The sequence below is a fragment of the Mycena indigotica genome, assembly GCF_014461135.1.
Source record: "Mycena indigotica strain 171206Taipei chromosome Unknown Mind.scaff0003, whole genome shotgun sequence".
In the NCBI taxonomy this organism is placed as follows: domain Eukaryota; kingdom Fungi; phylum Basidiomycota; class Agaricomycetes; order Agaricales; family Mycenaceae; genus Mycena; species Mycena indigotica.
In genome coordinates, this window is record NW_023503002.1 from 4,296,962 (window position 1) to 4,321,818 (window position 24,857).

General features: G+C 53.3%; 3 protein-coding genes across 3 annotated transcripts; 1 reads left to right on the forward strand and 2 right to left on the reverse strand.

Moving 5' to 3' along the window:
* Nucleotides 1–341: 341 nt before the first annotated feature.
* On the reverse strand, nucleotides 342–4,026 carry MIND_00389900 (Zn(2)-C6 fungal-type domain-containing protein; the record flags this gene model as incomplete). Its single annotated transcript, XM_037360730.1, has 12 exons — nucleotides 342–1,446; nucleotides 1,500–1,660; nucleotides 1,713–1,817; nucleotides 1,866–2,011; nucleotides 2,055–2,172; nucleotides 2,216–2,570; nucleotides 2,619–2,848; nucleotides 2,899–3,246; nucleotides 3,292–3,645; nucleotides 3,693–3,841; nucleotides 3,886–3,891; nucleotides 3,939–4,026. 12 exons carry the CDS (start codon nucleotides 4,024–4,026, stop codon nucleotides 342–344), a joined length of 3,165 nt encoding a protein of 1,054 aa, XP_037223615.1.
* Nucleotides 4,027–4,325: 299 nt separating this feature from the next.
* MIND_00390000 (F-box domain-containing protein) lies at nucleotides 4,326–6,093 on the reverse strand (the record flags this gene model as incomplete). Its single annotated transcript, XM_037360731.1, has 1 exon — nucleotides 4,326–6,093. The coding sequence occupies exon 1, from the start codon at nucleotides 6,009–6,011 to the stop codon at nucleotides 4,326–4,328; it is 1,686 nt and encodes a 561-aa protein (XP_037223616.1). The 5' UTR covers nucleotides 6,012–6,093.
* Nucleotides 6,094–21,880: 15,787 nt separating this feature from the next.
* MIND_00390100 (uncharacterized protein) lies at nucleotides 21,881–23,715 on the forward strand (the record flags this gene model as incomplete). Its single annotated transcript, XM_037360732.1, has 9 exons — nucleotides 21,881–22,030; nucleotides 22,100–22,183; nucleotides 22,228–22,293; nucleotides 22,345–22,485; nucleotides 22,540–22,764; nucleotides 22,814–22,945; nucleotides 22,995–23,011; nucleotides 23,062–23,323; nucleotides 23,383–23,715. Exons 1-9 carry the CDS (start codon nucleotides 21,947–21,949, stop codon nucleotides 23,713–23,715), a joined length of 1,344 nt encoding a protein of 447 aa, XP_037223617.1. The 5' UTR covers nucleotides 21,881–21,946.
* Nucleotides 23,716–24,857: the final 1,142 nt, after the last annotated feature.

Here is a 24,857-nt window from a genome sequence, read left to right on the forward strand (position 1 = left end):
CTTAACTTTACAGTCAGTATATTGTTTTTGTATGATAAACAATTTTATTTAACAATATTCAACTGCGTCCATTGCACTGTGATTAATATGTGTTGTCACATTATTCAATAGTCATATGATTATTAAGGGCTTAATTTACCACCTCCAGGCATCTTAAGCCTTGAGAAGTTGAGATTATGAACCAATATCATATAAACAATTAATGTTGATAGTAGACAATTTCACATAAAGTAATTTAATGCAGCAGACTGTTACCAGACATTAGAGTATTGAAATGAGGGACTGACAGCAATATCATACATAGCATAAGGTATAGACCTCGTGGCGATAATCCGGGAAGCTTACGTGTTCCCTCCACCCGCCGAAGTCTGCGGGAACCCGCTCAATGCACTAAAGTACTCGCTCCAATCGTCCACCTCTAGCCCCATCGGCGCGCTCGCCCACATTACCATGTCCTCGTTGGTTAGATCCACATCGGGCATTGCCACATTCACATTCCCGCTCCCACTAGCGCTGGCACTTGCCGCTTCAGCCTTGGCCGCCTGGGGCACCGGCGAGCGCCCCTCGACAAACGCAAGCGCGTCTTCACCAAAGAGCGCCATGATCTCGCTGTCCGACATTCCCAGCCCCAAGCCGGCCGCACCGCTTGGCGCTGCGGACGGGCCGCTCGCAGCAGCAAACTTGAAGTCTGGGAAGCCGAATGGCGCGGCAGACGTCTGCGCAGGATACCAACTACTCGTGCTGCTCGCTGTTCCCAAGCTTAACCCGGGATCGGCCGCAGACTCATGTTGCGGCACATAGTCAGTGGTAGTCTGCGAAGGTAACGATGGTGCCGCGGCTGCGTTTGAGGCAGAACCCGACCCCGCTACGACCCCGTCAAACCCACCATACATCCCATACTGGTTGTAGCTTTGTTGCGACAGGCCCGGCTGATCCTGCTGATGATGAAAGACCGGAAGCCGCCCGAGATCAGACGTATATGTAGGGATGGTGCGGCCGAAACCGTACACAGGCTGGCCCAGCAGTCGCTGCTGACTCCCGCTCCCACTGCCCGTCACGGGTCGCGGCAACGGCGCTGCATAGCCTGCCTGCCTCTGCCCTTGTGCCGCGAGTGGAATGTAAACCGTGGGCGGTAGGAGGGCGCCTTGCTCTGGCACCGAACTCGAAACCGCCATGCCCTGGCCCATCACGTGCATTGGGAGGATGTGCGTATTGACGCGCGGGTGCGACTGCTGCGGTTGTGCAACATTGTTTGCGTCAGGATATGGATAGCCCGCGGGAGGCGGGCCATACGTCGTCGTCGGCGGGAGGTACATCTCGGCAACGTCCGCGTTGTCGTTCTCGTCATTCTGGGTAACTTGAATGGGCTGAACACCCGCATTCTGTGGCGTCGCCGGAATAGGCAGCGGGAGGTGCCCGATTGACGCGAGCTCATAAAGTAAATCCCTGCGCTTCGTTAGCGACCACACCTTTCAGAATACTCCTCGAATGAAACCCACCAGAACAGACCGGCGCTCTGCCACCGACCCTCGCACACCCGCATCGCCTTCATGCATTTATGTACCTCAAATATCGCGCTGTTCATTTGCGGCGGCAGCCCCGTCCGCTTCCCGCTCCACACGTTCAGCAGGAGAACAAGACCCGCCGTGAATGCCGGGCCCTAGCACACAATCAGGACCATTTAATATTTTAGAAGAAAAAAAATCCCAAACCAGTAAAACGGGCACGGGCGTGTTTCCTTTCCGCAGTCGAGACGTCTCGATAACGTGGCTGGCGGAACGCGCAGCGTTAGTGCATATTGCTAGAGACGGGAGTGACTAATCGACTGTTAAGAAACAAAAGTAACCAATATAAATGATACTTACCGTCGGTGCTCCACTCCGTCTTACCGCAGGTATAAACGGCCGGTGAATCGTCATCTGCACTGTGTAGTATGAGCAGTATAGCAGCGCCGACTGGTCAAAGAACACGTCGTCTTGCGGCGTGCGCGGCCGGTTGGGGTCCCACCGGACTGATAACAGTTAGCGGAATTAGTTAAGCCGAAGGATGCTCACGGTGAGCGGGAATGGAGTCGACCCATCCGTTCAGCGCCGAGTCGAGCTCCGCGACGATGTGCTCCTCCCACGCGTCGTCGCGATGGGCAAGCAGCGCCTTTGCCTTACTCAGCCCGTACTATCCTCCATTAATGTACGTAAAGGCTTGTGGGAACACGCACAAGTAGCTGCAGGCTGAACCCCAGGATGTTGTTCAGCCTGATCAGACAGTTGAAGAACGTGATCGTGCTCGGCTTGCCGGGCGGCTGCGTAAACGGAGCGGGCTTGCTTTTCCCCTTGCCCTTGCTCTTTCCGGGGTCGTTGCCAGCACCATCGGGCGAGCTACCCGAGCCCGGCTCAATCCCCGTGGAGGATGATGTCGACGAAACCACAGAGCTCGGCGTATCTGTCTTCTTCTCTCCACCCATTTGCGATTCGGGGCTTTTATCTCCCTCCGCCAACGTCCCCGTTTCCGCCTGTTCGCCCTCCCCCTCCCAAAACTCGTCGTCCACCTCAATCGGCAGCTCCGCATCGAAACTAGCCAGATAATGAGTCACACCAACGACATGCGCGCTAGTCACTCACTCCTCGTACTGCGTCGTACACGGCCGTCCCAATGACATGCTCACCTGGCGGTCCATACACACGAGCACCCAAAACGCGCGCTTCCACAGCTCGCCCTCGATCGTCGGCTTCGCTCCGGGCCCAAAGTTCTGAAGTCTGTGGGCGCCAACGTCCTGCGCAAGGCGGATGCCGATTCCAATCAGTGTCCAGCAGGAGGCAGGCGTGGAGAACTCAAGGAAGGTCGTCGCGAGCTTAAAAAGTGATTAATAGTCCTGTTGCCATGCATCGAGGGAGGGCGTACGCAGTAGAACTGGAGATGGTAAAGCGTGGGCCGAACGAAGAGGTGGTCAATGATCAAGGGTAATTGGTCGAAAAACTCCCAGCCAACCCTGAGTGGCTCGGCTCCTGGCGGACAGACCCGGACATCCTCGGAGTATCGAGCGCCGATTGCACAGACGAGGAGAACGACAGCGCCAAAGGACGCATCTGTCGTGTGGAGATTGTCGTCGAAGACTGAGCGCAGGAATGTGGGCCGGTGCAGGAGGGGAAAGTACACGTTTTGGTGGGTAAAATAGAGGTCGATGAGGGCGCGAAGGAGATCGGGCGGGGGGAATACGAATGGCCCAACATGCGGAAGCTTCTCCTTTGCCTTCCTCCTCATGAGCCTAGTTCCAAGCAAAGAATAGCAACGCACCGGATTATACGTCCAATAATGCATCCTCCTCGACGTCCAGGGCATTTCCTTCTCCTCGTACCCCTCGCGCGCCAACACAGCTGCCTTCACTAGCATTGCACCGCTGCTCTTCCCGTGAAACCGCTCCCGATGATGGCTAATGGACAGCTCCTCCATGTCCTGCGTAAGCTCGATATGCGCGAGATCCTCCTCATGTGGCGCGGGTGTGGGGGTGTTCATCGAACGAATTGTCAGTGCCGCAAGTTCCACGCCGGGACCTGGTGGGGGTGGTGCGGGGATCGACGTGCTTTTATGGGTGGTTATTGGAGAGGAGGCAGACCAAGCGACGGGGGGGCTCGCATTCGGGTTGCCCAACTGAACGATGTTAACCTCGGAGGGAAGATGGCGGACAAGGGACATACCTTGCGCAATAACGACTCCGTCAGCTCCAGCCTTGCCTCCAACACATCGACGTAGCTTCGGCGCTTTGTCTCCGCGCCGGCGAAGGTGCACTCTAGCCCGTTCTCCACGCAGTTCGTGCACTTCTTCTCGGACATCCGCAACCCATCGCCTATTGATAGTCAGACTGGGTGATAAGAAGAAATGGAGATTTACAAGCGCCTGGGATGAGTGAGCAAGGACGCAGAGACATGACCCGCATGACGCACGCTTTTTCCGCCGACACCAGTCGCAAGCGCGCTGCACACGGCGCTTCTTCGTCGGGACCGGGTTGTCGGGCTCGTCATCAGACGACATCGCTGTTCTTCCCTACTATGAGGTGGCGCGGTGCTGTTGCGGTTATATGAGAGCGCGTCGCTGCTGCGGCTGCGGTGGGACGAGAAAAGGAAGGGCGGTGTGACATGTGATGCGTCGTCACCAGGGCGATGATGTGTCAGGGGAACTGCGTCATGATCGGCAGGGTCAAATATAAAATGACGAACCGATAAGGCTATGGGATAACTCTGTAATTGGTGAGAACCTTCCGATTGACCTGGTGTAGCAATGTACTAGTCTCAACATATTCTTACTTATTTGATTGACAGCATAATTATAACTTATTGGGCAACAGAATTGTACACAAGCATCGGATCCGGCTCATACAACCAGTCCTCGTTTACCCGTGTCTGGCCACTGCGCTCCGTGCCCTCCAGCGGCGAATAAACCCTTCCGGAATTGCGATACGCCAGTACCAGTGTGAATTCTGACGTCTCCAGAAGATCTGCGAGCGCTTCGCGTACATCCAACTGCTGGCGCCGAAAGATACACGCGCGGAAAGCTGAGAGCAGCGGTGTGCGGGCGCGGATAAGTTGTACTATCAGCGCGTCAGGGAGTGCATAGGCGTACGTCAGCTCGAGCGTGGTTAAGGCGGGGCAGAGGAGCGCGTCACCGGGCGTGCCCGGGATGAAGCGCTGCATGAACCCACTGTCAACATGATCTGAACCGTTCGCCCACTCGGAGTTGCCTGGGGGCACTGGCATGGCAGGCTCTCCCTGCATGCGCAGCGTCGCGAGTGCGGGAAGGAACGAAAGCGCGTGCGCCAGATCGACCGTCAGCATTTGGCTGACTGGTACAGTGAGCTGCGTGATATGGGCGAGCGGCTGCAACAAATCGGGGAGCTGCTGGCCCAGAAATGTGCCCGTCAGGTCGAGCGATTCGAGCGTTGGGAGGCGGAGAAGTTGCAGCCCGTGTTGCACGTCCGGTCCGTTCGGCTGCCAGACAGAAATCGCGAGCCGCCGCAGTCGGGGGAGGAGGACCGTGTGAGTGGGATCCATGAAGGAGATACCGCTGTTGGCAGAAGCTTCGAGGACCTCTAGGGACACACAGTCTTGCAGGAACGGGAAGGGGAAGACGATCTCGTCAGCCGGCCCGGCCCACAGCTGGATGTGTAGCACTACAAGGACATGCCAGGCAATAGTGCGCGGCAGGGCGAGGAGGGGGCCGTGAAAGTTAAAGTGCCGCAATGTCGGGGCGGCAGCAATGCGCATACTTTGACACTTCCACCAAGTGCCGCTTTCAGCGCCCGGGGCTGGGACGTCGCTCTCGATCATCACGCGCGACAGGTTGAGGCCCAAGCTCCACAGTTTTGGCACATCCTCAACCGACAGATTGCATAGCGCCAGTCCATCTTCCAGAGAGTACACGCGCAGTTGCATGCTTCCCCATCGGTGTGCGGCGGGGAGCAGTGTTGACGAGAGCAACGACGGGCCTGGAAGGGCAGAACCGCCCAGCCTGCCGCCCCGGCGCACATGGACCATTGAGACTGAAAGCGGGACTGCGCCGGAGCGCCCGATCCATGTTGACACCTGTGAAGCCAGCGTGGCTCCACTGGTGCCATCCGGTTCTCGTGGCAGGACGACGTGCACCGCCGCCCACAGCCGCGGAGTACTCAGCGCTAGCTCGCGCCAGTGTCGACATATGCTTGTCAGCAGTAACGGGCCCTCGTCCGCGCTAAGCGCCGCATGCCGCGTCGTGGGAAGCGTGTGAGCAAAGACCACGCGGACCACGTCATCGGGCAGTCGACGCATCGGCGAGAGCAGTTTGTCGTGTGCCGCAAGCCAGGTGTATAGCTCTTTCCGCTGCTGGTTAACGTTCTCCAGAAGGCGCTCGAGGCGTTGCACCTCGTCATCGAGCTTGTTAAGCGCTTGACGATGCGGGGTGAGAAAGGACCGCATCTCTTCACTTTGAGCGTCGCTAGGAACGGTGTTGGTGTGCAGAATGTCTTCGAAGGGCGAGAACAGCATTCCTGAGGACTTCCCAGCTGTGCATTGGTCATTGATGCACGAGGAAGCACCAGAGTGGGAACTCACATGGCGGTGACAGAACAAGATGGAGTAGATTACGTGATTGATCTGTCACAAGATATCATATATGAATCACTAGGGCTGCTCAATTCTTGCCGTTCGCCTAGAAACCACTTTGATGGATGTGACACTAACGCCTCCGCATAAGGAAACTGTGTGATCTTGCCCATCCCGAGCAAATTGTAGTTGTTTACAGACACCAGAACGGGTCGGACCCTCCTCCCATCCTGTCTATCACCTTCCTTTGCCCATGGATCCTTTCTCACTGCTATTGCAAGCTGCTGAAATGCAGGAGGAAGCACAAGCCCCTGTTCCACCATCTCGGCATCCATTCGCTGAACGACAGGTCAATGTCGTTGGCGTGCCTGCGCCGCCGTCATCAGCTCTCAAGCGGCCACCGTCTCCCACACCTATTAACACGCCACCAGCGAAGCGTGTCAATACAACCCACATGTCTGCAACACCAGAGTTGATTCCCCCGCCATTTCCACCTGGCAAGTTTCCGCCAGGTACACTGCTCTATAGAATGCCGGGTACTCCGGGTGGGTTTGTTCCCTGTGAGTGGCTCTTCTTGTGTTTTCTTGACATCTGCTGAGTTATACTTCTTAGATTCACCTGCACCTGCTCTTCCGCCTCCTTCATCGACTTCTGTGCAACGGCCAATCCCAGCAAAAGTCCCCAAAAAGGAACCAAAGCCTGAACCCGAGGAGGGCTCCATGTCTAATCGCTGGAGCGAGGAAGAGACATCAATCCTCTTCCAAGCAGCGCTAGGTCCGGATGCCGATGATTTCTTTCGAAAGCTGCAGGTCTCCTCAAACAAGACCTGGAACAAGGCTCGTACAAGTTACTCTCGTTTTTTCTCACATCTGAGAGACTTTTAAGCTTGTCAAAAAAGGCATCCTGCCAAAGCGGAGCGCAAAACAAATGAAGACGAAATTCAAGAACTCATTGGCCGTCTACAAGAAGCTGTCTGCGCTTCTTAAGTTTACGGGTGGTGGGGCAGATGCGGATGATGTTAATTGGGACAAGGAAGGCGAGGTCAAGGAGTTCCTCTCTGACTGGTCAGCAAATGGATGTGATTCAACTGGTATCAGTGCGGTAACGTGTAGTCTGTGGTTTGACAAGAAACTGGGGTGGTATCAACTGTTTGCGGATCGGTTAGTTGTTGTCTACTTTCTGACATAGAAAACTCACCTTTGTTTAACAGTTACAAGGATAACCCCAAGGTCAATCGGGTGGTCGAGCGTTCATCAGCTGTAATATCTGACATCGAAGTATCCTCAACATCTGATTCGGACTCGGATGCCAATATCAAGGCGAAGAAAAAGGCGAAAGCAAAAGAATCTTCAACTTCACGTACCAAGAACGCCCGTCAAGGCAGCTCCGTCATCTAACTCAAAGGAAGATCGATACGGGCTTAGCAAGTTCTTTGAGTCGAGGGCCGAATTGGATAAGTGGCAGCTAGAGCTGAAGGAGATGAATGTGAAGACGAAGCAACGTAAGGAGGCTTACATGGAGGCAAAGGAAATACTACTCAAACCCGAAGGATTGCCGTTCTCGGTTATTGAAAATGCGGAGCACATTGTGAAGGCATACCAAAAGTATAAGGCATCATTATTTGACGATTAGTTTTCTCTCCGTATCCATCATAAAGTTTTATAATAGTCTAATAATTCTCTGTACATACTTAGTTATAGTTTTGTAATGGGCAGACAGTATCAAGAAGCTCATTCCGAATTGCATATCCATCCTCTCGAAGCTGAGTTTCCGACTGATGCTCTGGAAGCACAACCTCCTCGACCAGACCATTTTCCACCTCTTGCGGCAGCACAACATCCACCGCAATGTCAACACCAAAACTTTCCCCACTCAAGCGTGCCTTGTAACCGTCCAATAACTGTGGATGGTCCTGATAATATAAGCACATATTATGTGCAATCATCAGTGCATCGACAACTCGCCAGATGTCTTCAACGTCATCGTGTGGACCCATAAATTGGAGAGACCGAAAGCGGAGCTTGAGACAGCCAAAAGCATGTTCAACTGTGATACGCTGTTTTGAAAGAAGGTAGTTGAAGTCTTTCATTCAGCGTAGATGCACCTCGTCAATAGCTTTTGCGAGTTCAACTTCGCTAAATGGCCGACAGGTATATGGCGTTGACGGATAACCCTTGTCAACAAGAATACGTCGCCCGTGTTGCAAATACTGGTTTCGGTGTTGCCAGAAATGCGAGTTCTTGAAGACGCGTGCATCGGTGACACTACCTGGCCATCCAAGATCCCATGCACCGAACCAGACATCGTGGTTGACAATTGCGAAGACAGAGAGCTATTGAGTATGATCAGAGATCGATAAGCTAACAATAAGTTTGTTGCTTACTGCAAAGAAGCCTTTCCGACTCAGATATGCCGGGCCCATCCACGAGGGCTGGCAGGTTTGAATAAGAGTGCCGTCGCCGCTTCCTACACACTTCGTGAAGCCAGTTTTGTCCTTGATAGCCTCCATTGACTCTTGCTGCTCCTCTTCATTGAACCAGGCTGCAAACCGGCCCCGTAATTCACGCAACGCTCGGACAACACGCCGACAGTAGATGATAACTGTTCCATTCCCAATTCCCATTTTCAACATCGTATCAAAGACAGGGCTACCAAGGTGGCCATAGCGCATAAGAAAACAAGCCAGCTGCCATTTAACGGGCCGTTGCGGTTTCTTTCCCGTGGAATGAAAGATTGGGTTTTGGCTAAGAAGCCTCGTGAAGATGGTGAAGGTTTGTCGGCTCATCCTAGACGGAATATCAGCTAAGATAGAGTATTGAGACATTACACACCTGAAAGTATAGCGGAAGTCTCTGTCCGGCATCTCGACCGCTGTTGTAAAGAAGTCCTTGCTGCGTTTGACTTGCATGTATGGCCCACGCCTTCCATCCCCGAATGCATCCTCTCCAGCAGCAAGCATCTCTGCCCCAGCCACAAGCAGCATCCTAGCCTCCTCTTCCACCTGTTCCCGCAGCTCAGACTCATCGTCACTCTCCGTGTCGGAAGCTCCATCAACCGACATGTCGCTATCACTGTCATCGTTCATTGAAGAGCGGCGGAGAAGATCGGAAGCCACCAGAAGGCTTGTTGCATCGAGTATGTGCTCTTCAGCAAGCTGCTGGAGTGTCTTCTGCGGCATACCACCGCTGTCGGACGAAGAGGAAGGTCAGGATGTGGGCAAGATCACACAGTTTCCTTATGCGGAGGTGTTAGTGTCACATCCATCAAAGTGGTTTCTAGGCGAACGGCAAGAATTGAGCAGCCCTACTGATCAGGTCAAAATTAGAAAGTGAATCATGACATTTGACTCACTCCGGAGTTTAGCGGGATTTTTACTCCCAAAAGTTGATTTAAAAAGTACTACTTTTTGCACAAAAATCTATATCACAGGAAACAAATGGTTTCTGCAAAGGGAACCAGTTTGTATAAAGTTTTCCCTTTGTGGAAACTATTTGTTTTCTGTAAAAATATTTTTTGTATGAAAACTAGTCCTTTTTGAATCAACTTTTGGGAGTCAAAAACACGGTAAACTCTGGAGTGACTGACAACTCTCCAGTTGTACAATAGTTAATATCCTGGATTTGCTGCCACAATTGCTTATCGGAAAGTTCCTTTTTTTGGTCATTAATAAGACCTTGAGCCTCATGCTTACTTAAGGGTTAAGGGTTACTGAAAGCATAAACTGTTTGGGACCCTAATATTAAGGGCTTATCAACATCAGTGTAACAAATAAATTTTCTTTTAGAAAAATACTGATGTGGTATTACTGAAATAAAATAAAGTCATCTGTCTAAAGGTAATATCAATCTGACTCAACTTGCCAGCTCAAAGTAGGGAAACCTATTTCATCAGGTCACCAGGGCACCATTAAAGCATGCATTTGCCTATTCATAGACTCTCTGAATTTCATGTACACATTTTGATACCTCTTTCTACAGACAAGAAATATCACTGAATTAGAATAAATGAGTGCTTTGAAAGGATATTTCTCTCAAACCTGAATTGTTAATTGAAAGTTTATATTTCTGATATAGATTTGTAGACCTGTTTCCTTGTTTTGATGTTTGTTATGTAAAGATGTTTATATTTATGTTTTCATGTCTATGCAAACAGCATCTTTATATTTTTGGCAGAAAGCATATCATTTGTTTCCCCTTTTATTGTATGCTATTGTCAGGGGAACCTCCCTTTCGGCCCCTCGGAGACGATTCCGATTCCGGTCCGACTCCGGTTCCGACTCCGGCGATCGCATCACCGCCTCCGTCAGGCGCATCGCCGCCCCCGCCTGGCGATCCCCCTGGGACCTGGCCTGCGACATGGCGCAGGCATACTGCACGGAGCAACGATCAACCTTGGCGCGTCAAGAGCGCAGTATATAGTTCCGCCACCTAGCAGGCGGACCCTTAGAGTTTCTTCTCTTTGGATCCTCCCCTGCTAGGTCAGCCTCACTTGTATTTGCTTACTTCTATTCACTCTTTGGATCCTCCCCTGCTAGGACCTTGATCTCAGGCCTCCGGGGTTGCCCTTACAGCAGAAGAAACTCTCTACGGGATCAACCGGACAAGATTGCTAGGTTCGGCGCTGACTCAGGCTCGGAATACGAGTCCGTTCCGCCCTCGTCACCGCCCCTACCACTTGTCCCCTCCTCCTCTGTCACTCCTGTCGTCCCCGCACCTGTCATGCCTTCCGGAGCTACTCCTGACGCTGACACTCGGCTGGATGCACTCGAGGCGAAAATCGACCGCCTAACTGAGGCCCTTACTCTTCTCACCACCCAGGCTTCCGCTGCCGCTGCCGCCGCTAATACTGCTGGCGGTCCCCAAACAACACCACCCCCGGAGACGTCGATTCCGACTCCGACTCCGGTTCAGGGCGATTCCGAGGCCCTCTTTGGCGACATCAACCTCGCCTCAAAATTGGTCTTACGACCAAACCCTCCGTTCACCTTCAACGGCGATCGGAAACGCGGCCGCGTTCCTCTATGCGGTCCGCACCTACGCCCGCCTTGCCCCTGAGGCCTTTGTGGTCAACGGAGAGGCGAGTGAGGAAAAGGCCGTCCGCTATGCCATGTCGTTTATGGCAGAAGGACCCGCTCAGCAATGGGCGGAGCGCCACGGAAGCAAAGCCCCGTTTCCGTTTCCGTCCTGGGGCTCGTTCGTTTCCGAGTTTCGACTCCGGTTCGTCGAGGAGAACGAGCAAGATCATGCTCTCTCCAAACTGGAGACTTCCGCCTATCACATGGGCACAAAGGATGTCTACCAGTACACCGGCGACTTCGAGGACCTGATGGACCTCGCCGGATTCGAAGACGCGTTGGTCAAGGTGACCAAGTTCCGCCACGGACTTGACCCCCTGATCAACAACGGAATCACGTCCTCGAACGACCCCCCGGACCTCCGGGACTACCTTAGCTGGCGCACCCGGGCCTTCCGTCAATACGAGGCCCTGGTCCGGGCCAAGCTGATCAAGTCAGCCGCCCCCAAGACGCCTGGCGGTTTGATTCGGACTCCATTTCCGGTCAACCGCATCCCGGCTCCGGCCCCTTTCCGCCCGGTGGCTCCGGTCGTGCCACCCGCGGCCCGCGCCCCCGCTCCGGTGCCTCCAGCTCCCGTCCCCATGGAGTTGGATCGCACTAGGGCTCGGGGTGCCCCTCGTCGCGCCTGCTTCAGGTGCGGCGACCCAAACCATCTCGCCCGGGATTGCCCCCTCCCCGCGGACGTCCGCTCAATGGACATCCTCGACAAGGTGATCCAACAACTCGGTGACGAGATGTTAGCGGAGTTGATCGCCCGCTACTCGGACACAGCTGCGCTGCCGGAAACAGCCCGGAGTCGATGGCCGGAGAGGATTTTGTCCCCGCGACGAGTGACTGGTGTGCCCTCGTTCGCATCCGTAAATCGTTTCGCTTGTTTGTATGACGAATCAATTCCTTTGCCCTACAACGAGCCTGAAACGAAAGACATACCCTCCCCCGTCCCCGTTTCGACTCCGTCTCCGACTCCGCCCGCGACTCCGGTCATCGTCCTTCGCCGCCTCACTGCCTGGGAAAAGAAATTGCCCAAGCAGTACACTGTCGCTGCTTCCCCTGGAGTGAACTCCCTCCACCTCCCGTTGGAGCTAGAGTCCACTACCAGCGCTTAAGCTCTCGCTCTCTGGCCTGGTTGACTGTGGTGCCACCTCCGACTTTATCGACACGAACTATGTCGCTCGGAATGGCATTCCGGTCCGCACCCTGGCGCAACCGATTCCGGTCTTTAACGTTGATGGCACTCCGAACGACGCCGGCTCCATCAACCAGATCGCGGACTTGGTCTTACGCTACAAAGGCCATTCCGAGCGTGTTCAACTCGCCGTCACTCATCTTGGTAAACAAGACCTTATTCTGGGGTACTCCTGGCTGCGGAAGCATAACCCGGAAATCAATTGGGAAACCAAGGAGGTCAAGATGACACGGTGCCCCCGCGGCTGCTCCACTTGCCGCGAGGAAGAACGCGTTGAACGGACTGAGCTACGGCGACTCCGGCTGCTCCAGAAGCGACTCCGCTCCGGCCCGTTCCCCTCGATCTGCGCCATGGACCTCTCTGGGCCTGACGACGGAGACGATTCCGTCTCCGGTGACGACTCCGCCCTGCCTGATCTGATGCCGGACTCCGACGACGACGAAGACGATGGTCAGCTTGAAGATGGTGACCGCATCTTCTACACCTCATTCCGCCCCTCGGAGGAGATACGCGCTGGCAGTACTGTCTCACAGCGCCTGGCCGAAGCCTTCGCCAGGAACTCCGCCCCTCCGCCCTCCGAGATCCCAGACTGGGCTAAGGAGTTTCAGGACGTCTTCAACAAGGAGTCCTTCGACACGCTACCGGAGCGGAGAGCCTGGGACCACGCCATTGAACTCGTCCCCGACGCTAAGCCCACCAACTGCAAGGTGTACCCCATCTCGCCCCTCAAGCAACGCGAGCTCGACGTTCATTGAGGAAGGGCTTTCGACGGGCCGGATTCGCCCCTCCAAGTCTCCGATGGCGTCTCCGGTCTTCTTCGTCAAGAAGAAGGACGGCGGACTCCGCTTCGTCCAGGACTACCGTGCTCTCAACGCGATGACTGTCAAAAACCGGTACCCCCTCCCGCTGATCAACGACCTCATCAACCGGCTCAAAGGCGCTCGTTACTTCACCAAACTCGACGTCCGTTGGGGCTTCAACAACGTCCGGATCAAGGAAGGTGACGAGTGGAAAGCAGCTTTCCGGACTAACCGAGGCCTGTTCGAGCCCTTGGTGATGTATTTCGGCCTGACAAACTCTCCCGCGACGTTCCAAACGATGATGAATGACATTTTCCAGGACCTCATCCTCTCCGGAGACGTCATGATCTACCTTGACGACATCCTGATCGCCCATTCCGACCTCCGGAAACACCGGCAGATCGTTCAGGAGGTCTTGCGGCGACTCCGAGAGCACAAGTTGTACCTCCGAGCGGAGAAGTGCGACTTTGAAAAATCGTCAATCGAGTACCTCGGAGTCATCATCTCCCACAACCACGTCGAAATGGACCCCGTCAAGGTCGCAGGCGTCTCCGCTTGGCCGACTCCGGAAAACAAGAAGGACATCCAGCAGTTCCTTGGGTTCGCTAATTTCTACCGCAGGTTCATTCGGGACTTCTCGACCCTTGCGCGCCCTCTTTTCGTGCTCACCAAGAAGACGCGGAGGCCTCCGCGTTCCAAGCGATCAAGGACGCCAGTCACCTCGGAACCGGTCCTGGCGATTCCGGACGACGCACGGCCTTTCCGACTTGAGGCGGACAGCTCTGATTATGCGACGGGGCGGTTCTTTCACAATCCGCCCCGGACGGGAAGTGGCACCCTGTAGCATTCTATTCCAAAAGCTTAAATGATGTCCAGCGCAACTCACGAAATCCACGACAAAGAGATGCTGGCGATCATCCGCGCACTCGAGGAGTATAGACACTTCCTCAAGGGCGCCGCGCATCCCGTCGAGATTTGGACTGACCATAAGAATCTGGAGTACTTCAGGAAGACGCAGCATCTCAACCGGAGACAGGCCCGCTGGTCCCTCTACCTCTCCCGGTTCGACTTCACGCTGCACCACAAGCCCGGCCGCGACATGGGCCGACCTGACGCCCTCTCTCGGAGACCCGACCACGGAATCGATTCCGACAACTCCGACGTCGTCCTTCTGCGGCCCGAACTCTTCCATGTCCGCGCTCTCGAAGGTGTTTCCGTTTCCGGCCCTGGTTCTGAACTCCTTCGCGACATCCGCGATGCCCCCTCCGGTGAGCCTGACTTAGAGGAGCCCGTCGCACTAGCGGCCCGGCAACTCCTAAAGGTCCAAGGTCAAGCTCGAGGCCCCCCGCTCCTGCGCTCCGACGAGTGGGCTGTCTCCGGTGGTCTTCTTCACTTTCGTGGGAAGATTGTCGTACCTAAGGATAAGGACCTCCGGAGACGCATCATCGAGCTCTGCCACGACACTCGAGTTGCCGGACACGCTGGTCGCTTCAAGACCTTGGAGTTGGTCTCCCGGAACTACTGGTGGCCTCAGATGTCTCGCCATATTGGCCGGTACGTCGCGACCTGTGACTTGTGCTGTCGCACCAAAGCACTCCGGAGACTGCCCCACGGAGAGCTGCACCCGACGGAAACGCCCCCAGAGCGTTGGCATACCGTCTCCGTCGACTTCATCGTCGAGCTTCCGGAGGCCCATGGGTACGACGCGATCATGGTCGTCGTCGACACCCTTGGGAAGCGTGCCCACTTCTCGGAGTGTCACACCACGGTCGACGCAGTAGGGGCGGCTCGCCTCTACTACCGGAATGTCTGGCGCCATCACGGGACTCCGGAGAAGTACGTCTCTGACCGCGGCTCGCAGTTCATCGCGGACTTCACCCGAGAACTCTGGCGTCTAATCGGCATCAAGCCTGCCACGTCCACCGCGTACCACCCGCAGACAGACGGTCAAACAGAGCGCGTCAACCAGGAGCTGGAGCAGTACCTGCGGATCTTTACCAACTATCAGCAGGACGACTGGGATGAGCTGATTCCGGCCGCGGAGTTCGCCTACAACAACCACGTTCACTCCTCCACGCAGCAGGTCCCCTTCATGACGGACACGGGACGGCTCCCGCGCATGGGCTTCGAACCCGGAGTCCGTTCCGCCATGGAGTCAGTGAACGAGTTCCGCGACCGGATCGCCACTGGTGTTGCTGAAGCCAAGGCCGCTCACTAAGGCCAAAGAGGAGTACAAGCGCTACTACGACCGGAGACGGACTCCGTCTCCGGAGTTTAAGGTTGGCGACCGTGTTTGGCTGGATGCCTCTGACATCAGGACGACTCGCCCCTCGGAAAAGTTCTCCCATCGCCGCCTTGGACCGTTCAAGATAGTCGGAGATCAGCAAAGGTGCCTACAAGCTCGACCTCCCTCCGCGCTACTCGAAGCTCCACCCGGTCTTCCCCGTCGTCAAGCTCGAGCTCGCTCAGGACGACCCCTTCGACGGACGCCCCGGCTACGACCAGCCCCCTCCGGACCTCGAGGACGGAGTCCCGGAGTGGGAAGTAGAGGAAATCCTGGACGCAAGGGTGAGGTATAAACGGCTGAATTACCGTCAGATGGAAAGGCTACGACGCGTCGCACGACCAGTGGGTCCGCTTCGACCGCGTCTTCGCCCGGAGAAAATCGCGGAGTTCTATCGTAAGTACCCTGGCAAACCACGGCACATCGCCTCTGCAACCTTCGACTCGATTCCATTCCGGTCTATGCGTCGGGACGCCGCATTCAAAGGGGGGGGTGATGTCAGGGGAACCTCCCTTTCGGCCCCTCGGAGACGATTCCGATTCCGGTCCGACTCCGGTTCCGACTCCGGCGATCGCATCACCGCCTCCGTCAGGCGCATCGCCGCCCCGCCTGGCGATCCCCCTGGGACCTGGCCTGCGACATGGCGCAGGCATACTGCACGGAGCAACGATCAACCTTGGCGCGTCAAGAGCGCAGTATATAGTTCCGCTACCTAGCAGGCGGACCCTTAGAGTTTCTTCTCTTTGGATCCTCCCCTGCTAGGTCAGCCTCACTTGTATTTGCTTACTTCTATTCACTCTTTGGATCCTCCCCTGCTAGGACCTTGATCTCAGGCCTCCGGGGTTGCCCTTACAGCTATCTGTCTAGGAAATTTTGTCTCATTTGTGTCAGGGGAACCTCCCTTTCGGCCCGGAGACGCGCCCGATTCCGGTCCGATTCCGGTTCCGACTCCGGTCCGGCCCTCCATCTCGCCCACACAATCACCGATCCGTCAACGCCCTCCCGACGGTCGCCCTGGGACCTCGCCTGCAACGCCGCCCAAGCCTTCTGTGCCCGACAGCGGCAGCTACGGACAAGCAGTATATAGTCAGCTACCTAGCAGGCGGACCCTCAGAGTTTCTTCTCTTTGGATCCTCCCCTGCTAGGACCTTGATCTCAGGCCTCCGGGGTTGCCCTTACAATTTGGTCTATTTAAATAATATAAAAAGTATTTTCCATGGTCATATATAAACTAAAAATCCTGACAAACTTCTAATAATAGCTATCTTATTACATCACACTAGATACTCCTTCCCAGCAGGACACTATATACACCACAAATGGGTGGCCACCTGGCCATAATCTGTAGGTTGCATGTGGAGCAGGTGTTGCTAACAGCTGGAGACCAGCTTGAGATGAGCCGGAATCCAGCTCTCTTCTCAAATGGACCCAGTTGTGGGCAGCTCAAGCCAAGGGGGTGTCACGTGTCAAAAAGTGACAACCGGGATGGCCGGTCGGTCCCCCCGCCGGACCCTTAAAAAAAGAAACTTTTTGGCTGAAATGGTAAGTCAAAGTTGTCTTAGGATGGGTTACAAGAACTGTGTGGTGCACTATACATCCATAATTAAGTATCAACAATCTTACAAGTGGTTATTTTTCAGTATCTTATCATCAGATGGAACATTGTGACAAATCAGACCATATGGGGATGGATATCTGTACTCTGGAGTGAGATTTGTAAGACAATGACTATATCAGGAGTCCTGATATAGTCACAAAGTCCTGAATCAGTCTGATTCAGGACTTTGTCTACAAGATATATATATAGCTAGAAGTCTATTTTTCTATTAATGTTCTTGGAAATTCAGAGGACTGACTGAGTTTGATGCTATCAGATCACATGACTGTGTGAATTACCTTCCTAATATGATAATGTCACGTCACAGTCACGGTCGGTGGGTCCCCTGGAAGGGCTTAAACAAAAAGTCCAACGTATGTTCTGTTATTTTTTTTCTGATACCCCCTTGGGTCAAGCTGTAGAGATGGCGAAGTTCAGTTCGGTTCAGGTTCGGCCTGTTTTTTGGTGAACACTGAACCTGAACTTCAGTTCAGGTTCGGCTTTTGGCTGAACTCCAAACTGAACCTCGCGTTCAGGTTCAGTGAGGTTCGGTTTGCATTCAGAACATATTCAGAACATGTTCGAACCTTGAACCTGGGGGCAACAAAAAAAAACTAATTATTTCCAACTTTCATATTTTTTTTTTTTTACAGTAACAGCTGATCCTACATACCATCTGCCTCCTTTCTTTGCAAAACAAGCACTTAAGGGCTCGCCGGCGGCCCCGGCGGTTACTTAGTAAGGCCTCAGCATATTGGGCGGTGACAGTGCAATGACAGTGTGAATGTTCGGACATCAAGTCATATCGCCTGCCGGCTGCACCCAAATTGTGTCTACATTTGATTGGCAAGGCCGGCCCGGTGTCTCCGGCGTTCGAACCAAGTTCAGAGAAATGAGCTCAGTTCTGAACAGCGCCGGTTCAGGTTCGGCCCCAGGCCGAACTTTGAACCTGAACTTGCGTTCAGTTCAGTCCGGTTCGGGTTCGAACCGGAATCCCAAACCAGACGCCACCATCACTATCAAGCTGGCCACCAGGTGACAGAGTTTCTGGCAGCCAGCACTGCAGCTAGGGATTATCTACTTTTTTTGGCAGCTAGAGAACAGACTTTTTTTTTAGAAAAGATATTTTGCCATACCCTGACCCTGACAGACCCCACCCTGAAACCCTGCGGGTCGACCCTGACCCGTGCTCTACCCTATCCAGATCTGTTGAACACATCTAGAGTGTTTATAAGTCCTCAAACATGTCTGCTGGTTTGCCAAAACATTACCTGTATTTGGAGATAGGCGCACTCTCTTGTAGATGATGGGAGTGTGGAGTCTCTGCTTCATGGTCAAAATTGGCAACAAATACATGTAAACAGTTGATAAATTACCTTGCAATAGCATTGAACAGCTCCTGGTGTATCGTGAAGAGTTGGATGTTCTTGCCTGCTGACTGCTCCCCACTAGACAATATTTGTTTGTATATTGGTACCTGTGAGAAATATATGACTTGCCTTATATCATCTAAAATAGCTCGCTGAGAACCTTCTGGCCTATCCCAAGGATACCCCCAATCCCATGCAATGTGTCCCTCTGTACAAAGCCAATGCATAATCTGGTGCCAAATATGAGAGTTTGCTCCAGCAGCAAGAATTGATGGCATGGCACGGAGCAGATCTAGCAGTATAGAACCAGAATGTGGAGGCTGGTATGTTACTGAATTTGCAACAATGTTCTGCAGCTGTCCTACAGCAGTATGTGAGTCAAAGTTTAATTTTGCTCGCAGATTGGGGAAATTGTATCTTGGAGCTATAGATACTATCTGTAATAATCTTATGCATCAAATCAAGACAACAAGCTATGTCAAACAAACACACCGGCCGGATGCTTGTGATAAAGAGAATCTTGAGAATCTCATATATAACAGCCTCAATGTTATTTGGGGCAGCATCAACAGTGTCGAGAGCATGAGCAAGGGCATTGGCCCCAGGCTCAAAAATAGACAAAATAGCTAGTATTAGCCGTGTTCTCCTTGGCCTATAAGCACCTATCAATATCTTGTGCACATCTTTTTTATGGTCCTACCAAGTGGTGTTCTGTCCAAATTCCATGAGACTTGGCAAAAATATCTCAACTGGCAGCTGGCAGCCTATTGAAGAAATTGTCAATAGAAGAGAGGTTGTTGCAGCACGTAGGGGAGCCTGGTCAAATGGCAGTACAAGGTCTATCTGTGAGGTTTTGATCTGGAGCTCATGATAGATTGAGGGTCAGTCCCCATCCTCCTTCTGTATAAAAAAATAGCCAAAGAGCTCTTGACAATGGGAGACAGCCCAATCCGTGATCTGCAGCTTCTCTGCTTTGTTGAGTTTTGAATGTCCATATCTGGCTTGCCGAGAATACATGATCTTGGCTTTTGCAGTGCCTGGGACATCAGACAACCTAATGAAGGTGAAATGATGCTTATGTTTGGTCATACTTGGAATACCTGAGGTAGCATTTAAACAATAGCAGGTGACCTTGTGATAAAGGTTTCCCATTAGTATTTTTCAGCAGCTGGTCCACTGCTCTTCCTTGAAGATACCGCACAAAGGGTTTTGTCACACTGTGCAGGTTAAAGGTTGGGCCGATAGTGTTCCGGTCAGACCACCAGCTGTGCACACTATGATAGCTGGGTATTGAGAGAGTTCGTGGAAGGGCGGTAGGCATGAGGACGGCGTGCGGTCTAGTGCTGGCCAGAATTATATTATGCTTGATTAAATATTGAATATATTCAGAATATTATGAATATATTATGCACTTTGTGGATCACTTGAATATGATTATGTTTGAATATAGTATATTATATTATGACTATACTATATTATAGTCGCAGAATATTCAACTATAGTAAGGTAGATGATTACAGCTATTTTCTCAGTCTATGTACTCAGTCATAGTACTAATCTTAGTCTGAGTTAGCCCTACTTCTGATAAATGTCACATATTATCTATTATATATGGTGATTCATACATTACCCTTAGTAGGAACAAATGTCAGGAGTGATCACTTTGGGTTGACCTATGGAACATAGTGTAGGACCTCTGATCAAGTATCTACTGGCTAACCTAAGACTAGTGACAATGCCCCTGATTGTATTTTGAGAGTCCTATGTAACCCAGGGAGGCCCAAAAGGAAGTTGCACTGACAATCCAGCATGTATTTTATGTTTTTGATTCCTTTTTCTAGCAGCAAATATGTGAAACATATCAAGAGATATGCATACTAGATTATAGTTGAATATATTCATAACATATTCATATTTCACAGCTGAATATGATTATATTATACTACAAATATATTATTGGGTTGGAGCTCTGAATATGATATGATTATAATATATTATGCCCATAAAATAATATAAGTATATTTGGCCAGCACTACTGCGGTCAGCACGCCCGAAGATGGCTTATATTCGAATCTAACTCTGACATATCAATCAATCACTCCATGTCAAATCTGGGTAGTTCTCACGCTGATTGTTCCGACGATTTTTGTTGCGCTGGTGGTCAACGAAAAGACGGCTGCCTGGCAGAGGCCGCAATGCTTACGACTTGCATCCAGTTGATGGAGCCCGCCGGCGTAAGGAGCCACAAGGGGAACGTCCGCGAGGCGTGCATCATCGCGATCAAGCAGAGCGACAGGCCGGAGATAGCGAAGCCAGGGAAGCAGCCATATGACAACAAGCTCGCGAGGCTGTGTGTTGATTATACGGGCAGTGATAAGGGCCGGGAGCATGGCTATAGATAGCACGGCGTAAAGAAAGACGAACACGGTTTACCCCAATCTGTGAGGATGGTTTACGCAGAAAAGCGTGACTTACTCGGCGATTTAAATCCCATTGACAGGGACCGGTGGATCGGACCCGTCGGCCGACACGCTTCTTGCCAAAATCTGCCACGAAGCCGCCGCGCCAGCGTCGTGCCCGTCCGTCTTCGCCCCGTGGGCAGTGCCTGACCCGAACCGGGATCCAATCCACCCCACCCCACAAGAATGGCGACTGGACTGCGAAACGAAGCGCTGGTGCGGGGATAGAAACACCCGCACAGTCAGCAGGCATGCCACGCTGCTCGCCCCAGCTATATAGTGTGCAGCGACCGTCCTGCAAGGCCCTTTCTTCCTGGGGCAACGTCCTAGGGCTTCTACTGCGCCCGTTGACCAACCGGCGTGCACCGGCCCCGGCGAGCGGTTTGCCCGGGCGCTTCTCGCTCTTATGTCGGCTACTATCTCCCACTCTCATCCACGTGCGTCATCTTCGTATCGTCTTCTCGTGTTTCCAACTGCCTCCAGCATCTATTTCTGGCTCCCAGTCCAACTCCCAGCCCGCGGCACAGACGACTCTCACGAATCCCACGCCTCCCCCGTCCGGTACCGCCTTCGTGGATGACCCGCCCGACGGGTCCGAGTCACACTTTGCCGTCGTCGCCCTCGCGACCGTCATTGGCCTCATCCTTCTTTCCCTCGTCGTGTTCTTCGTCGGCCGGCAGCTCGGCGTCTGCGCCGACGAGGACGAGTATGGTCTGCGCGGACGGCGGAAGCGCAGGAACCGGCGCTCCGGCGAGCAGACCCGGCTCGGTGGGGCAGTCGCGATTAATATTGAGCTCCAACCAGCACATGCACACGTGCAGGACTTTGACGCCCCGCGGTGGGCTGCCTCACGGAAATCGGGGCCGGCGGACTTGGAGCCGCCGGCATATGGCTGGTAACGAGGAATACAAGTACAGCAACCTGTTCTATAAGCACCACGATATCCGTTTCGCTCTAGAGATAGTCAGCGAGTGGAACAACCAGAGAAAATAACGAAAGTCTGAGAATCGATCGGCGTGACGACATCGCTTAGTCACTGCCGCATCTTCTCCTCCTCCCTCACAGCGCAAGCCTAGGGACGCGACGAAACAGTCCCCCCTGCTCCACGATGCCGCCCAGTCGCTCCGCCTCCGCGCCAGAGACGGCGGCGCTGCTCGTGTCCGTGATGAAGGACAATGCGGAGCTCAAGTCGGTGAGTTTTCTTTTCCTTGGATTCATTCTCACCTTCTTCCGCTTTCGGACGTCGGCTGACGGCACGCAGGTGCTCGAAGTGAAGACGAAGGACGTTCAGGCGGCGGAGCATGCGTTGATGCTGCTCGTTGAGGAGAACCATTCGCTCAGCAAGGTGCGTGTGCTGGCGGGTATCAGACGGCCATGCTGATTGGGCAGCAGGAGGCCAACAAGGCGCGGGAAGACGCGGAGATGGTGCAGAGACGGCTCAAGCATACTGTTGAGGTGCGTTGCTGGCAATATTCTATGGACCCGTGCTCATCGATGGCGCGCCAGAGATTGGAGGATGCCGAGGACGACACTGAGCGCCTGAAGTCGGCATTGCGGGAGCGGGAAAAGACGATTGCGCGGCTTGAGGAGGAGAACGCGATGCTGACGGAGGCGAATGAGCATCTCAGTCGCAGGAGGGAAGACCAGGTGCGTGGCTTTGCCTTCGCCTTCACTGAATTCTGACCTAGTATTCGGACATAGGACAGCTATAAGGAACGGTACTCGACACAGCAGCCGTCCCAAGCCCGTATCTCGCGTTTTTCGTCAAAGTATCCATCAGACAACAAGAAGGGACATGGACGGTCTACCTCGACGTCGGTGCCCAGTCCTGTCGTACCACCCCCACCATATTCCAGTTCCCCTACTCTCGTCAAGCCGTCATTCGTGCTTGACCGAAACCGAACCCTCCCTGGATGGAATGCTGAGGTGATTATTCTCCACAAGCGTCAAAGTCGTTGACCGTTGTGAAATCCAGAAGCGAGTGAACGAGCGGACGATCTTGAATGAATATATGTACAGCCTGCCTCTGCCAACCAACCTCCGAATGGACAAGTTCGACGAGGCCAACGCGGTGCAGCGGTTTGACTCCGCTGACAACATTTACGAGGTATGACCGTCAAACTTGTTCAATATGGGTTTGTGAGTATCATCTACAGGATTTCCCCAGCATCCGGTTGACATGGGTCTTATCCGTCGTCTGAGTCCGTCGCTGAATATTCTTAGCCCTCCGCTATTCCTTCCCGGCCGCATGTTGTGGGTAAAACCGCGAGGGGGCCACGCGCTCGCATATGCGCCGACACACGAATACGTCGGTGACGCCTGGCGCGAGCACTCTCACCTGACGACATTTGCCGCCGCCTCGCTGGAGGTCGACCTCCTCTTCAGCCACCAAGAGCGGCTCTACTACGCGGGTGTGTACCGCGTGCTGAGCTTGCGCGGCGTCGCGGGGTATACCCCCGGCGGAGAAATCCCGACCTCCGAAATCGTGTGTTCCCCCCAAATTAATATTCCCGTGCGCGGTCGGTTGACGCAAGCGAATGGCAGTCGCAGCCCGCTGTCTTCCGTGCGATGCACATACGCCAATATGCACCAGAAGACGTGGCCAAGCTGCAGCGCAACCCCGCGTTCGTCGAGGGACGGCCGACGGTCGAGTGCTTCGGGCTGCAGTTCCTGTGCTACGACGATCGTCTGAGGGACACGCTGTGTGCGCGGTTTGCCAGTGCGGCGGGGCGGTTGATGGACCGCATCGGCGGGAAGCGCAAGTGGGATCAGCGGGAGGAGGAGGGAGCGATGGGGAAGAAGGCGAAGTCCGCCGGCGATGTGAAGGAGAAGCAGCCGCTGTACGAGCATAAGGTGTGGGTCCGGCCGGGGTTGTAACTGACTCTTTTGTATTAGTATTCTTTGATACTAGTGTAGCGACTTATTTTGGACGTTAATCCGAGTGACAACTCTCGGCTCCCCACGCTGAGCGCATTTTGTGCCAGTGCGCTTATTTAGTCGTTAGTGGGAACATGTTTGAGGGAGATGATGCCAGTGCCTTGTTTGATAGCCTCGTGGATGTAGCGGTAGCGCATAGCAATGTGACGAGTGCGAGGGTTCATGAGGCCGCTGTTTGCCAGTGAGATGGTGCCCTGGTTGTCGCAATGAACAATAACAGGCCCCATAGGCAGATCTCCAAGCGCTGAGATAACACCACTGGCACGCAGCCAAATGACCTCTATCGCTGCTGTGGCTGCCGAGATGAATTCAGCTTCAACTTGGCTTCAACTGTCGATTGCGCCACAAGCGATTGCTTTCGAGAGGACCACACTGCAGGAGTTCGGGAATAAACGGCCCCCGTTTCGATCGATTATATGGCTAAAATCAATATACCAAAAAAAAAAGAATTTTTTTATACCTCTATTTGTGCCAAAAAAAGTTCACTTATATGATCCAGGGCCCTGATATATGTTATATAAGTGCATATCCACCATATCAGTGCATCTTTTTTGGGAGAAATAGAGTTATAAACAAAAATTATTTTTTTATACATTGATTTTAGGTGTATAATCGATCGAAACGGGCACTGTTTATTCCTGAACTCCCGCAGTGCCAGGAGAATGCTGTACCGTCGAACATGAAGGCGTTTCCGGAAATTGAGTGATAGTCAGTCTTATCCATAGCGTGATCAGCATCTGAGTAGGCAGTGAAACCCAACTCGGAGTCGTCGAGCCCGAACGTTAGGACATAGTCACAAGTTCCCATAAGATAGAGTAGGACCTTCTGCGCTGCCTCCCGGTGGACATGTGCTGGATTAGACATGAATCGTGCTAGTTTGGAGACCGCAGCCAATGAGTCGCGCAAATAGTGTTGACGACTTGATTTTGTTGGTTATTACATTGGTGTCATAAAGGTCAGTATGTGGGTCAAGGGGAATGGAAACCAATGTGTTGATGTAGGCGCCTTGGGACATGGTTATAAGATCATTTTTCATTGTTTATCAACATTTACTGAAACCTACATGATTTGACATGCTGAGT